At 45.2% G+C, this 16851-nt stretch overlaps 1 protein-coding gene across 1 annotated transcript; it reads left to right on the top strand.

Annotated features, from left to right (window-relative positions):
- Nucleotides 1-6344: 6344 nt before the first annotated feature.
- LOC121555385 (UDP-glucuronosyltransferase 2C1) lies at nucleotides 6345-13834 on the top strand. Its single transcript, XM_041869213.2, has 5 exons — nucleotides 6345-6427; nucleotides 6709-6853; nucleotides 11901-12065; nucleotides 12409-13122; nucleotides 13233-13834. Exons 1-5 carry the CDS (start codon nucleotides 6360-6362, stop codon nucleotides 13818-13820), a joined length of 1680 nt encoding a protein of 559 aa, XP_041725147.1. The 5' UTR covers nucleotides 6345-6359; the 3' UTR covers nucleotides 13821-13834.
- The last annotated feature ends 3017 nt before the right edge of the window (nucleotides 13835-16851 follow it).

A 16851-nucleotide genomic window follows, 5' to 3' on the forward strand; every position in this document is an offset into this window, starting at 1 on the left:
AGTGGCACTGGAGCGGCGTGAGGAGCAGAGCGGAGTGGCGTTGAGGGCGTGAGGAGCAGAGCGGAGTGGCGCTGGAGCGGCGTGAGGAGCAGAGCGGAGTGGCGTTGGAGGGCGTAAGGAGCAGAGCGGAGTGGCGTTGGAGCGGCGTGAGGAGCGGAGCGGAGTGGCGCTGGAGGGCGTGAGGAGCGGAGCGGAGTGGCGCTGGAGCGGCGTGAGGAGCAGAGCGGAGTGGCGCTGGAGCGGCGTGAGGAGCAGAGCGGAGTGGCGCTGGAGCAGCGTGAGGAGCAGAGCGGAGTGGCGTTGGAGGGCGTGAGGAGCAGAGCGGAGTGGCACTGGAGCGGCGTGAGGACCGGAGCGGAGTGGCGCTGGAGCGGCGTGAGGAGCAGAGCGGAGTGGCGCTGGAGCGGCGTGAGCAGCAGAGCGGAGTGGCGTTGGAGCGGCGTGAGGAGCAGAGCGGAGTGGCGCTGGAGCGGCGTGAGGAGCGGAGCGGAGTGGCACTGGAGCGGCGTGAGGAGCGGAGCGGAGTGGCACTGGAGCGGCGTGAGGAGCAGAGCGGAGTGGCGCTGGAGCAGCGTGAGGAGCAGAGTGGAGTGGCGTTGGAGGGTGTGAGGAGCAGAGCGGAGTGGCACTGGAGCGGCGTGAGGAGCAGAGCGGAGTGGCGCTGGAGCGGCGTGAGGAGCGGAGCGGAGTGGCGTTGGAGCGGCGTGAGGACCGGAGCGGAGTGGCGTTGGAGCGGCGTGAGGAGCAGAGCGGAGTGGCGCTGGAGCGGCGTGAGGAGCAGAGCGGAGTGGCGCTGGAGCGGCGTGAGCAGCAGAGCGGAGTGGCGTTGGAGCGGCGTGAGGAGCAGAGCGGAGTGGCGCTGGAGCGGCGTGAGGAGCGGAGCGTGCCCAATTTGACTGGAACACAGAGCGAGATTCCCAAAGGCTGGAGCGTCGGCCTTCTCACCCGCTCCAGTACCACTCACTTCACAAACACAGGGCGTGCCCGGCCCAGCATGCATTTGTGGTCTACTTGTGTGCTGCTAATAGCCCCTTGCTTTAGCTACTGTCATGGAGTTCGCTAAATATTTTCGTAAAGAAACTGATAAAACACACAGGTGTAAATCAAGGTGACTTACAAAGATAAGGACCAAGAGCAAGAGATGAAGTGTGGTGATGTAATGTCCACAACTAAAGAGTTATTTTGGAATCTGAAAAGACACGTATCCTGAAAGCATGATGGTGTCCTTACTACGTAAAAGAAAGGATCGAGGTGGGTAGATAACTAAGTGTGTCATTGTAGCAAAGTATTTACAAAGTATTTATAATCTATCAGATCTCTTAAACGTTTCATTCATTTTCATTCTATTATCTATACAATAGGCCATCATTGGTTTTGGCCCAATAGGCCATCATTGGTTTTGGCCCAATAGGCCATCATTGGTTTTGGCCCAATAGGCCTGGCATATTCTCACGTTCAAGGAGCTTTCTGTTTTGATTGGGTTATTTTGCATAACAACCTTTAGGCCTACCTATAGAAAAATACATTTAAAAACTCTGCATCTCTGCCCAGCGAGAGTGGCCAAATGAGTGTTTAGTATCCCCAGTGGCTCTGCAGGGGAGGAGAGGATGTTCTCCGCTGCTGGCCGGCTCTCCAGGCACCATCACATGAGCCTGAAGACACAGACTGGACAAACTTGTGTTTCTAAAAATGGCACTAATAAGTAAGTCACAGCCGGTATGCGCAAGACTAGACTATAATGATTTAATACAACTAAATGTTGTTTAAATGCTGAGCGCTTAATGTCCCTGCCAGTCTAGTGTGTCGCACTCGCAAATGCTTCACAATTTATTTATTTGTAGGCTGTAGCCTTGAAATAATACATGAATATTCGTTCCTCCTTAGGCTCCCTGTCTGTCTCCTGACCTATTCAGAGTGTTTATATGCTGTTTAATACCACATGGAGCCTGTTTGAAATGATGAGTCTTCTCACAGTCACCTTTTCATGTTTATTCAAATACTTTCATTCAAATCATATAGTTTGGTTTCAATACTTCAAAACCAACTCTTAGGTCCAGGTAGTCACAAAAATAGATGGTTGTTGGTTAAATTGTTGATTTTAATGAATGGAGCGAATTTGGAGCAGCAGTTTTATTTCCTGTGAGCGCGGAGTGGTTTTTAGCGGAGCGGTTGGGAAAGGACGTGGAGCGCCAGAGTGGTGGCAAACACCATGAGATGATTTCCAAACGGCTCAACTCCACTCACATGACTTTCACTAGTCCATTCCAACATGTTTTGGATTGTTGTCTTGCTGCATGACCCAGGTGCACTTTAGCTTCAGCTCATGGGGCGGATGGCCTGACATTCTCCTTTTGAATGTTCTGATACAGAGCATAATTCATGGTTCCTTCAATGATGGGAAGTCGTCCAGGTCAAGGCAGCAAAGTATCCTCAAACCATCACACCACCACCACCAGGATTGACTGTTGCTACACCGTTGCTATACCGTTGCTATACCGTTGCTATAAGGTTCTTACTGTGGAATACAGTCCAAAAAGCACCTGGAACCACCTGCATGATCGTCAAGACTCCTGGAAGAATGACCCTATTGACAAATGAGTCAAAAGTGAAACTTTTTTGGACGACATGGGTCCTGTTAGGTCTGGCAAACACCAGAACTCCTTACACCATAGAGCTAAACGTATTACATGGACGTGACGGTCTCAGCTTTTCATAGATGGGTCATAATAGCTTGTAGCTCAAACCATTCAGACTCTACAGATGTTTTCGTGAGAAGAACCATCCCCGGAATGTTCTAGCTCAGCCCCCATTGATCATCATGCTAAGGAACTCCTTGGTTGGTTTAAAGAACGTCAGAGCCGATACCCCCTCTCTCTGAGCCTGAATGAAGAGATGAAAGAGAGCTTGAATGGCTGTTTGGCAAAATACACTGCTCAAAAAAATAAAGGGAACACTTAAACAACACAATGTAACTCCAAGTCAATCACACTTCTGTGAAATCAAACTGCCCACTTAGGAAGCAACACTGATTGACAATACGTTTCACATGCTGTTGTGCAAATGGAATAGACAACAGGTGGAAATTATAGGCAATTAGCAAGACACCTCCAATAAAGGCCTGGTTTTGCAGGTGGTGACCACAGACCACTTCTCAGTTCCTATGCTTCCTGGCTGATGTTTTGGTCACTTTTGAATGCTGGCGGTGCTTTCACTCTAGTGGTAGCATGAGACGGAGTCTACAACCCACACAAGTGGCTCAGGTAGTGCAGCTCATCCAGGATGGCACATCAATGCGAGCTGTGGCAAGAAGGTTTGCTGTGTCTGTCAGCGTAGTGCCCAGAGCATGGAGGTGCTACCAGGAGACAGGCCAGTACATCAGGAGACGTGGAGGAGGCCGTAGGAGGGCAACAACCCAGCAGCAGGACTGCTACCTCCGCCTTTGTACAAGGAGGAGCAGGAGGAGCACTGCCAGAGCCCTGCAAAATGACCCAGCAGGCCACAAATGTGCATGTGTCTGCTCAAACCGTCAGAAACAGACTCCATGAGGGTGGTATGAGGGCCCGACGTCCACAGGTGGGGGTTGTGCTTACAGCCCAACACCGTGCAGGACGTTTGGCATTTGCCAGAGAACACCAAGATTTGCAAATTCACCACTGGCGCCCTGTGCTCTTCACAGATGAAAGCAGGTTCACACTGAGCACATGTGACAGACGTGACAGAGTCTAGAGACGCCGTGGAGAACGTTCTGCTGCCTGCAACATCCTCCAGCATGACCGGTTTGGCGGTGGGTCAGTCATGGTGTGGGGTGGCATTTCTTTGGGGGGCCGCACAGCCCTCCATGTGCTCGCCAGAGGTAGCCTGACTGCCATTAGGTACCGAGATGAGATCCTCAGACCCCTTGTGAGACCATATGCTGGTGCGGTTGGCCCTGGGTTCCTCCTAATGCAAGACAATGCTAGACCTCATGTGGCTGGAGTGTGTCAGCAGTTCCTGCAAGAGGAAGGCATTGATGCTATGGACTGGCCCGCCCGTTCCCCAGACCTGAATCCAATTGAGCACATCTGGGACATCATGTCTCGCTCCATCCACCAACGCCACGTTGCACCACAGACTGTCCAGGAGTTGGCGGATGCTTTAGTCCAGGTCTGGGAGGAGATCCCTCAGGGAGACCATCCGCCACCTCATCAGGAGCATGCCCAGGCATTGTAGGGAGGTCATACAGGCACGTGGAGGCCACACACACTACTGAGCCTCATTTTGACTTCTTTTAAGGACATTACATCAAAGTTGGATCAGCCTGTAGTGTGGTTTTCCACTTTAATTTTGAGGGTGACTCCAAATCCAGACCTCCATGGGTTGATACATTTGATTTCCATTGATAATTTTTGTGTGATTTTGTTGTCAGCACATTCAACTATGTAAAGAAAAAAGTATTTAATAAGATTATTTCATTCATTCAGATCTAGGATGTGTTATTTTAGTGTTCCCTTTATTTTTTTGAGCAGTGTAGATGGCTTGCTGGCTTGCTGAATGGTTGATTGGCTGGTTTGCTGGCTGGATAGATGGATCAACCAATCAACCAACCAATCAACCCAATGCTTTTCATACAGGTTAATTTGACACAATGGTGCACAATGGTGCACTTTTCCTGCTGAAAGGTGTATTCATCTCCCAGTGTCTGGTGGAAAGCAAGCTGAACCAGGTTTTCCTCTAGGATTTTGCCATGTGCTTAGCTCCATTCCGTTTCCCAGTCCTTAACAATTACAAGCATACTATAACATGATGCAGCCACCACCATGCTTGAAAATATGAAGAGTGGTACTCAGTGATGTGTCGTGTTGGATTTGCCCCAAAAATAAAGCTTTGTATTTCAGGACATAAAGTTAATTTATTTGTCACATTGTTTGCAGTTTAACTTTAGTGCCTTATTGCAAATATGATGCAGGTTTTGGAATATTTGTATTCTGTACAGGCTTCCTTCTTTTCACTCTGTCATTTGGGTTAGTATTGTGGAGCAACTACAATGTTGTTGATCCATCCTCAGTTTTCTCCCATCACAGCCATTAAATCCTGTAACTGTTTTAAAGTCACCATTGGCCTCATTGTGAAATCCCTGAGCGGTATCCTTCCTCTCTGGCAACTGAGTTAGGAATGACGCTTGTATCTTTGTCGTGACTGGGTGTATTGATACTCCATCCAAAGTGTAATTAATAACTTCACCATGCTCAAAGGGATATTCAATGTCTGCTTTTTTTATTTTTACCGATCTACCAACAGGTGCCCTTCTTTGCAAGTAATTGGAAAACGTCCCTGGTCTTTGGGGTTAAATCTGTGTTTGAAATTCACTGCTCGACTGAGGGACCTTACAGATAATTGTATGTGTGGGGTACAGACAGGGGCGCAACCTTCAATTGGGACGGACATGTCCCCCCCACACATTCTGAAATTGTATTTTTGTCCCCCCCATTTTTATCATTGGAATGTGATACAAAACGAGCCAACGGTGTGCTTTAGGACCACGCGGACGGGTAGGCTGCTTGGAGTGTTTATCTGACTGGATAAAAACAAAACAATTAATTTCCCCCCCCCACTTCTAAAACCAAAGTTGCGCCCCTGGATACAGAGATGAGGTAGTCATAAAAAATATATATGAAACACTATTATTGCACACAGAGTGCATGCAACTTATTATGTGATTTGTTAAGCACATTTTTAGACCTGAACTTATTTAGGCTTGCCATAACAAAGGGGTTGAATACATTTTGACTCAAGACATTCCAGCTTTTCATTTTTAATTAATTTCTTTTAAAAAATCTAAAAACATAATTCCACTTTGACATTATGGGGTATTGTGTGTAACCCAGGGACACAGAATCCATGCTAAATGCAGGCTGTAACGCAACAAAATGTGGAAAAAGTCAAGTGAACACTTTCTGAAGTATATAACTACTATCTGGATTACTACACGAGTTAGACTAGAGATGGCCAAAATCGTATATGGAAATGATTGTATCAACGATAAGTAGGCCTTTAAATTGGGTGAGAGGTCAGTTATGTGACAGGTGTGTTTTACCTGAACTCACTAGTGTCAGTGTTATTGCCCAGATAGTGGTTGCTATGGCACCCTATTGCCCAGATAGTGGTTGCTATGGCACCCTATTGCCCAGATAGTGGTTGCTATGGCACCCTATTCCCTTACGATAGTCTACTATTTTGACCAAAGCCCTGAGGACCCTGGTCTAAAGTAGTGCAACTTGGGAGGCACCACTATCTGTTTAGTAAATCATCTACCTGGGCTGGCTATGACAGGATTTCTGTACTGTCAGGGGAAGACTAGAGTTTGAACCCTGAAACGTTCAATGTATTGCCAGCCGACATGTAGCAGTCTGCAGAGTGATGTTAGTGCTGTAAGGATTCTACAGCGCTGGTAAGCAAACTCTTAATGCATATTCTTATTCACCTGCACTCAAGTAGTTTGTTGTTATGTAGCAGTGTTATACTGTGTAGACAATACGCTCTAACGAACTTATTGACACAAGCAGATAACATAATGGTAAAGCTTAATTAGCTGTTATCTAAATGTATAAAAGATACAACTATACGTGGCATGAGGGCAAGACATGACTTTCAGGTCAATAAAGTATTTTTTACGGTCTAGAGGTGAATAGTTGAAAAACCAAGTTACTTTTGTCCTCTTTCTCCTCTCAGTGGAGAGATGCATTCCAGCTGTCCCCGGGGAGGCCTCTCGTTTCTAAGTCTGGTGTCATTACTCCTGCTCCTTGCCGCACCATCCTGCCATGGAGGAAAAGTCCTGGTCTTCCCTGTAGATGGAAGCCACTGGGTCAACATGAAGGTGCTCAATGTTGTGTCTAGCTGTTCTGTTAACTTACCCAACATTCCCTGCTTATTCCCTGCTGATGCCGGGAATCCAACCAGGATCAGGGAATTTTTTGAAAAAGCGACCAGATTTTTGCTACCATAGTACAGTATCTATGTCTTGACTATACAATGAGTGTACAAAAAATTAGGAACACCTGCTCTTTCCATGACATAGACTGACCAGGTGAATCCAGGTGAAAGCTAAGATCCCTTATTGATCTCACCTGTTAAAATCCACTTCAATCAGTGTAGATGAAGGGAAGGAGACAGGTTAAAGAATGATTTTTAAGCCTTGAGGCAATTGAGACATGGATTGTGTATGTGTGCCATTCAGAGGGTGAATGGGCAAGACAAAATATTTAAGTGCCTTTGAACAGGGTATGGTAGTAGGTGCCAGGCACACCTGTTTGAGTGTGTCAAGAACTGCAACTTACTGTTTACTTAGTTACATTTGACCAAATCACTCCAGTTACATAGATTTACAGTGGCTTGCGAAAGCATTCACCCGCCTTGGCATTTTTCCTATTTCGTTGCCTTACGACCTGGAATTAAAATTGATTTTTGGGGGGTTTGTATCATTTGATTTACACAACATGCCTACCACTTTGAAGATGCAAAATATTTTTTCTTGTAAAACAAACAAGAAATAAGAAAAAAAAACAGAAAACCTGAGCGTGCATAACTATTCATCCCCCCAAAGTCAATACTTTGTAGAGCCACCTTTTGCAACAATTATAGCTGCAAGTCTCTTGGGGTGTCTATAAGCTTGGCACATTTAGCCACTGGGATTGTTGCCCATTCTTCAAGGCAAAACTGATCCAGCTCCATCAAATTGGATGGGTTCTGCTGGTGTACAGCAATATTTAAGTCATACCACTGATTCTCAATTGGATTGAGGTCTGGGCTTTGACTAGGCCATTCCAAGACATTTAAATGTTTCCCCTTAAACCACTCGACTGTTGCTTTAGCAGTATGCTTAGGGTCATTGTCCTGCTGGAAGGTGAATCTCCGTCCCAGTCTCAAATCTCTGGAAGACTGAAACAGGTTTCCCTCAAGAATTTCCCTGTATTTAGTGCCATCCATCATTCCTTCAATTCTGACAAGTTTCCCAGTCCCTGCCGAGGAAAAACATCCCCATGGTGTTCTCGGGGTGATGAGAGGTGTTGGTTTTGCGCCAGACATAGCATTTTCCTTGATGGCCAAAAAGCTCAATTTTAGTCTCATCTGACCAGAGTAGCTTCTTCCATATGTTAGTGGAGTCTCCCACATGCCTTTTGGCAAACACCAAACGTGTTTGCTTATTTTTTTCATTAAGCAATGGCTTTTTTCTGGCCACTCTTCCATAAAGCCCAGCTCTGTGGAGTGTACGGCTTAAAGTGGTCCTATGGACAGGTACTCCAATCTCCTCTGTGGAGCTTTGCAGCTCCTTCAGGGTTATCTTTGGTCACTTTGTTGCCTCTCTGATTAATGCCCTCCTTGCCTGGTCCGTGAGTTTTGGTGGGCGACCTTCTCTTGGCAGGTTTGTTGTGTTGCCATATTCTTTCCATTTTCTAATAATGGATTTAATGGTGCTCCATGGGATGTTCAGTTTCTGATATTTTTTATAACCCAACCCTGATCTGTACTTCTCCACAACTTTGTCCCTGACATGTCTGGAGAGCTCCTTGGTCTTCATGGTGCCGCTTGCTTGGTGATGCCCCTTGCTTAGTGGCGTTGCAGACTCTGGGGCCTTTCATAACAGGTGTATATATACTGAGATCATGTGACAGATCATGTGACACTTAGATTGCACACAGGTGGACTTTATTTAACTAATGCTGTGACTTCTGAAGGTAATTGGTTGCACCAGATCTTATTTAGGGGCTTCATAGCAAAGGGGGTGAATACATATGCACGCACCACTTTTCCGTTATTTATTTTGTAGAATTCTTTGAAACAAGTTATTTTTTTCATTTCACTTCACCAATTTGGACTATTTTGTGTATGTCCATTTAAGTTACAGGTTGTAATGCAACAAAATAGGAAAAACGCCAAGGGGGATGAATACTTTTGCAAGTTGCCATAACTGCAGGCAACATAGTGTGCATACAGACCCTGGTGAATATAAAGCAGGATTCCTTACTGATACTTTGATTGAATATAAAGCATGTTACTTGCAAAAGGCACTGTATATTATTATATATTATGTTGCAGGGCTCGACATAAAGGGCTGCCGGGGGAGGTTAATGGAAAGTCTCCGGCCAGTCAGTCATCCACGTCAGTTGCCCGCTTGAAAAATAAATAAATATATATATATATATATATATATATATTGTAATGATGCTATTTTCAATCTAGGCTATATAATTGATGAAATAACATATGACTTCCCGAAGCTATTAGTTCGTTATGTAGATTATTTATCACATAACAAAATGTGGAAAACGTCAAGATGTCTGAATACTTTCCGAATGCACTATATATATATATATATATATATATATATATATATATATTATTTATTTATATATTTTCCATGTGCGCCACACACAGCCTTAGCAGAATAAGCTGTATGGACGTCGCTGTACACAGTGGTGTAAAGTAACTTAGTAAAACTTGTTTGGAGTACTACTTAAGTATTTTTTGGGGGCTATCTGTACTTTACTTTACTATTTATATATTTGACAACTTTTACTTCTACGCCACTACATTCCTAAAGAAAATAATGTACTTTTTACTCTATACATTTTCCCTGACACCCAAAAGTACTCGTTTCAATTCGAATGCTCATGCAGGACAGCAATATGGTCCAATTCACGCACCTATTAATATAACGCATTGTCATCCCTACTGCCTCTGATCTGGCGGACTCACTAAACAAAAATACTGAGAGTTGGAGTGTGCCCCTGGCTGTCCGTACATTAAAAAACAATTAATATAAGGAATTTTATGTATAGCATTTACTTTTTACTTTTACTCAAGTATGACGTTTGAATACTTTTTCCACCAATGTACTTAAGTACATTTAAAAACAAACTTTTAGACTTTTACTCAAGTAGTATTTTGCTGGGTGACTTTCACTTGAGTCATTTTCTATTAAGGTATCTTTACTTTTACTTAAGTATGACAAGTGAGTACTTTTTCCACCACTGGCTGTACACTGTAGCCTACAGCAGGCTACAGAAACACCACTAGTCAAACACAATGGTATCTTTCTAGGTGTGCAATTTAATTCCCGAGTGGCACAGTGGTCTAAGGCTACTGCATTGCAGTGCTAGCTGTGCCACTAGAGATCCTGGTTCGAATCCAGGCTCTGTCGTAGCTGGCTGCGACCGGGAGACCCATGGGGCGGTGCGCAATTGGTCCAGGGTAGGGGAGGGAATGGCCGGCAGGGATGTAGCTCAGTTGGTAGAGCATGGCGTTTGCAACGCCAGGGTTGTGGGTTTGATTCCCACAGGGGGCCAGTATGAAAAAATACAAAAATAATGTATGCTCTGGATAAGAGTGTCGACGTAAATGTAATTAAAGGGCAACTACACTCAAATGCAGAGTTATTAATAGTTTTTAATGTTTATCTCTGAGCTTCACTGATGCTGGTTATGCTGCTGGCAGGGTTAAATAATAAATTAATGTCAAATCAATCTGTTTTTTTTTGCTGTCACAGAATACCAATAGTTGTAAAAAATTACCTAACTAAATTTGTAACTAGTACTTAAGTAGTTTTCTGACCACTTTTTCTCTTACTTTAGTAGTTTCTTACTTTTACTTGAGTAAATTACAATCTAAGTAACAGTACTTTTACTTAAGAACGGTTTTCTGTACTACACCCACCTCTGCCAGTACCAGTAGGCATTTACCATATGGTGTGCTGCAGAGGTTTTTGCGATTTTCAAATGGTCACAACCGAATTCATCAGGGCACACCTCACCACACCACACCAAATGGGAGCAAAAGTACCTTAAAATCTGTTGAAGAACGGTGTGCACCGTTTTGGGGAAATGTGTAATTCTGTACAAACCATCACACAACATAAAAACAGTTGAGGCGAACTCAATGCACTCCTGGTCTCTTTCTGCAAAACATCTCTCTATTTTTCAGTGTTCTTCAATTCCGGTCCTGGAGGGCGAAAACAGGGACTAATTCAGACCTGGGTCACCAGGTGAATGAAAATAACTAGCAGGTAGAAACAAAACCCAGAAGTGTTTTGGCCCTCCAGGACCAGAGTTGAAGAACCCTGTAACTCAATGAGACAATTGTGTATACTGAGCTAACATATGCAATTGTTTTAAGATGGTCATACCATGGATCATTTAGCTAATTGATGTTGAATTATAGGACACCTTTAGGTATAAACATTTTTTGGGGAAAAAATGTTGAATTTGGCCTATACTACTATAGCCCAGAGAAACGCACTTAATGACGTTCATGAAGGCAAAAAGACAGAAAAAAGATGAATCATAGTAGATGTAAGAAAGTCCAGGAAAAATGTTAGTTTTTTGGGACACATTGAACCCTTTATTTTTGTTGGCACAAAATCACCTCCATACTTCCATTCGTTTGTATACGTTAGCTTCAGACGAGTCCCGTGACACTTATGGGGGCGGTGGAGCAAAACAGTTCGTAGAGCGGTCATCTTTCCATAGAGCGGTCATGTGAGTTTGTAGGTCAAACCGTTGGGACGCTACAGAAGTTTTCGTGAGAAGACCAATTTCTGGACGTCTCATGGTCTGACAAACATCGCTGTAGCTCGGCCACCTTCCACCGCAGATGCGGAAGGCTGACACAGGCGGATGCGGTGGATTGAGCCGCAGCTCAATTCACTGACAGATTTGGATGTTTTTTTCTTTTTCTTGTGTTACTTAGATTGACGCCTTTTAAAAGGATTAAAACCTTTAAAAAGGCACAGTGTTGACAGCGCTCTGCAACATGCCTCTGATTTAATCCCAGCCCCTTAAAAAAGGCACAGTGTTGACAGCGCTCTGCAACATGCCTCTGATTTAATCCCAGCCCCTTGTGAGTTTACTAACGTCATCAATGTGTAGGCGCTGATCAAGGAGCTCCATGCCAGAGGCCACACCATCACAGTGGTCAGACCCTCTACCAGCTGGTACATCACTGAGGAGTCACCTCTGTACACCTCCATCACCCTCCAGGAGAAAGAATCCTTATACAACTTCTTCGAGACCTTCCTACAGAAGAACCTGAAGGTATGTGTCTCCATCACGTAGCTACAGAAGCACATGAAGTTACGTGTCTTTATCACTAGATTGACTGGAAAAGCGCATCATTGTGTCAAATTATCCTTTAAGAGAATCATTGGTTGATTGATTAATTGATCCTTCCAGCTAGCAATTCATAACGTGCCTACAGAAGCACATGAAGGTATGTCTTCATAACGTGCCTTCAGTAGCACTTGAAGGTTTGATGTGTCTTTATGACTGGTTGATCCATCTATCCAGCCAGCAGCATATCAACCATCCAGCAAGCCAGCCAGACAGCTATCTATTTTGCCAAACAGGCGTTCAATCTCTGTTTAATCTCTTCATTCAGGCTCAGAGAGAGGGGGCATCGGCTCTGACGTTCTTCAAACTAACCAAGGAGTTCCTCAGCATGATAGAAGAAGCCCACTTCCTGAGCTGCGAGACGCTGGCTCGAATGTTCGAAGACAAGGAGCTGATGAAGAGTCTTCAGGACGCTCAGTATGACATGATGCTCACCGACCCCGCCATCGCTGGAGGGCTGCTGGTGGCCCACTACCTCAAACTGCCTGTGGTGCTCAACGCCCGTTGGATCACCAGTGGGGAGGGCCACTTTGCCATTGCCCCCTCTCCCCTCTCCTACATCCCCGTCCCAGGGTCTGGGTTCACTGACAAGATGACCTTCGTCCAACGGGTCCAAAACATGCTGTACTACAGCATCATCGTGTTTCAGCAGAGGTTCATGGTTGGGCCGAGTTATGACGCAATTTGCGCCAAGTACTTCGAAGGGGGCTGTGATATCATCTCTTTAATCCAGGAGGCTGACATCTGGCTGATGAGGTCTGACTTTGTGTTTGACTTCCCCCGTCCCACCATGCCCAACGTCATCTACATGGGGGGGTTCCAGTGCAAGCCGGCCCAGCCCCTGCCTCCAGAGCTGGAGGAGTTTGTCCAGAGTGCCGGGGAGCATGGGGTGATCGTCATGTCTCTGGGGACTCTTGTCAATGCACTTCCTGTTGATATCACAGACCAGATCGCCAGTGTGTTCGCCAAGCTCCCTCAGAAGGTGTCCTGATTGTTTTTGATTATTAACATTTACATTTAAAGCTCTCTGCAATGTAAGTGATGTAAATGAGAGGTTATTTAAACAGAAAGTAATGTCTTCTTTTATCTAAGGTGATCTGGAGGCACCTGGGCAAGATTCCATCCACTCTGGGCAACAACACCCTGCTGGTGGACTGGATGCCCCAGAAAGACCTCCTGGGCCACCCCCAGACCAGAGCCTTTGTGGCCCATGGAGGAACCAACGGGGTCCAGGAGGCAATCTACCACGGCACTCCAGTGCTGGGGATCCCCCTGTTCTTCGACCAGTATGACAACCTTCTGCGTCTGCAGGAGAGAGGCGCTGCCAAGATCCTGGAGCTGGCAAGCGTCAACGGACCCAGTTTCCAGCAGGCTCTGAACCAGGTGCTCACCCACGCCTCCTACAGGGAGAACATGCAGAGGCTGTCCCGTCTGCACATGGACCAGCCCATCAAGCCAATGGACAACGCCATCTTCTGGTTGGAGTTTGTGATGCGTCACCAGGGGGCGTCTCACCTGCGTACGTCAGCCTACAGGATGCCCTGGTACTCGTACCACTCGGTGGACGTGCTGCTGCTGCTGCTGGCTGCTGGGGGAGGAGTCCTGCTCTCCGCTGGGCTCCTGATCAGGATCCTCTGGAGAACCTGCCGGAGGAACAGGAACAAAACCAAACAACACTGACACTAGTAGCAGAATCGCATTACTGGAAACCAAGGCAGGCCTGGTTGTAGCTAGCTATGTAGCTATGTTTAGGTCGCGTACGGGACAATTCAAGCATTTTAGCTAACCGTAACCCTTTTCCTAACCTTAACGTAGTTCTCCTAACCTACAACATGAATTCTCTTAAACCGCTGCGTAAGTTCTCCTAACCTACAACATGAATTCTCTTAAACCGCTGCGTAAGTTCTCCTAACCTACAACATGAATTCTCTTAAACCGCTGCGTAAGTTCTCCTAACCTACAACATGAATTCTCTTAAACCGCTGCGTAAGTTCTCCTAACCTACAACATGAATTCTCTTAAACCGCTGCGTAAGTTCTCCTAACCTACAACATGAATTCTCTTAAACCGCTGCGTAAGTTCTCCTAACCTACAACATGAATTCTCTTAAACCGCTGCGTAAGTTCTCCTAACCTACAACATGAATTCTCTTAAACCGCTGCGTAAGTTCTCCTAACCTACAACATGAATTCTCTTAAACCGCTGTGTAAGTTCTCCTAACCTACAACATGAATTCTCTTAAACCGCTGCGTAAGTTCTCCTAACCTACAACATGAATTCTCTTAAACCGCTGCGTAAGTTCTCCTAACCTACAACATGAATTATCTTAAACCGCTGCGTAAGTTCTCCTAACCTGCTACGAAAAGTAACTTCCGTTAGCCGAGCCGGTCTGCCCTGAGAGCAGTGTTAGTATCCACTAATGGGATACAGCCCATTAAATGTTCTTTAATCTATATATATATCTATACTTACATCAAGAACATCAAACAATTTATTGAAACCTACAACAACCATGTAACCACAGAGCCTTCAGAAAGTTTTCACACCTCTTGACTTTTTCCACATTTTGTTGTTATAGCCTGACTTTTAAATAGATTACATTTAGATTATTTTTTTGTCTCTGGCCTACACACAATACCCCATAATTGTCAAAGTGGATTTTCTTTATATTTAAATTTTTTTCAAATTAATAAAAAATGAAAAGCTGAAATGTCTTGAGTCAATAACTTTTCAACCACATTGTTATGGCAAGCCTAAATAAGTTCAGGAGTAAAACCTTGCTTAACACGTCACATTAGTTGAATGGACTCTGTGTGCAATAATAGTGTTCAACATGATTTTTTAATGACTATTGTTATTGACCAAATACTTATTTTCCACCATAATTTGCAAATAAATTCATTAAAAATCCTACAATGTGATTTTCTGAATTTTTTTTCCTCAATTTGTCTGTCATAGTTGACGTGTACCTATGATGAAAATTACAGGCCTCTCTCATCTTTTTAAGTGGGAGAACTTGCACAATTGGTGGCTGACTAAATACTTTTTTTCCCCACTGTAAGTGTCTTGCACTTTTGTGGTGTCGCTGTTTGTCTTTCTGTTTTTCCTTTGCGAGTTTGACGTTGTGAGCACCTCTGGATGTTAGCAAGTCCTCATGAATGGGTAGGTTGGCTCTGATGTGACGTCCCATCAACATTTGTGCAGGTGAAAGTCCGTTCTGCAGCGGTGCGCTGCGGTAGATCAGACTTTTTAGGAAGTCCTCCTTTCCATCATGTGCCTTTTTCATCAGACGTTTGACTATTTCGACTGAACTTTCTGCTAAGCCGTTGGACCTTGGGTAGTTGGGGCTGGAGGTGTTGTGTCGGAATCCCCAGTCATTAGCGAACGATCGGAATTCAGAACTTGAGAACTGCGGGCCATTGTCCGAGTACAGTTCAGACGCAACCCCATGTCTTGAGAAGACTGATTTCATGTAGGTGATTACAGCTTTGCTGGAGGTAGTTGGCAGTGTTGCTACTTCAGGGTAGTTTGAGTTGTAGTCGGTAACAACAATGTGACTTTTGCCATTGCAGTCAAAAAGGTCAACTCCAACTTTGTCGTGGGGTCGGTTGGGTACTGGATGAGGCATTAGCGGTTCTGCTTGCTGCTTTGGCCTGTAGGTCAAACACGGTTCACATGAAGCAGTGGTCTGGCTGATTTCCTGGTTCATTCTTGGCCAGTACATTACTTCTAGTGCTCGTTGTTTGCATTTTTCCTCACCCAAGTGGCCCTCGTGTATTTTCTGTAGCATTTATTTGCGTAGTGTCATGGGAATGACAATCTTGTTGCCTTTGAACACTATGTCATCCACAACAGTGAGCTCTGCTAGGGCGGCAGGTAGCTTAGTGGTTAAGAGCGTTGTGCCAGTAACGAAAGGTTGCTGGTTCTAATCCCCGAGCCGACTAGGTGAAAAATCTGTCGATGTGCCCTTGAGCAAGGCACTTAACCCTAATTGCTCCTGTAAGTCGCTCTGGATAAGAGCGTCTGCTAAATGACCAATTTATTTTATGTACATCCAGTAATCCTGTGTTCTCCTTGGACAGTTGTGTTTCTGTGCAGGCCATCCTATCAGTATTGTTTCTTTCAACTCTGTCATTGTTTGGTCAGCTGCTGTCTCTCTTTTGATCTGCGCCGTTCTCTCAGAAGACACAGGAAGTGATGCAAAGATCATGTCGACGTAGGCCTGAATCTCAGTGTTTTTCTGTGTGTCGGCGCTCTCTTTCTTGTCGACTGCTCGAGAAAGAGTGTCGGCGGCGAACATGATACTATTGCAGTCTGATCAACATTCTCTGGATTCTCATTGGACAATCATTAAGTGGCTTAGACGTGATTGACACCAGTGGTTTGTGGTCGGTTTCTACTTGGAAGGCTTGTCCGTAGACGTATTGGTGAAACCTTTCGCACGCGTATGTGCTCGCCTGTAGTTCTTTCTCTATTTGTGCGTACCTTGTTTCTGCGCCTGTCAAGGTTCTGGACGCATAAGCGACAGGTTGCCATGTGTCGTCATTCTGTTGCAGAAGAAACTGCTCCCAGGCCAAACTGTGATGCACCTGCAGAAATCCTTGTGCTTTTCTCTGGAACATAGAACCTGAGCACTGGCTCTTCCGTGATTGCCGTCTTTAGGTTTTTGAAGCAGTTTTCCTGCTCATGGGACCATTCCCATTCATTTTTC

Source organism: Coregonus clupeaformis, unplaced genomic scaffold (assembly GCF_020615455.1).
Source record: "Coregonus clupeaformis isolate EN_2021a unplaced genomic scaffold, ASM2061545v1 scaf0076, whole genome shotgun sequence".
NCBI classification, from domain to species: Eukaryota; Metazoa; Chordata; class Actinopteri; order Salmoniformes; family Salmonidae; genus Coregonus; species Coregonus clupeaformis.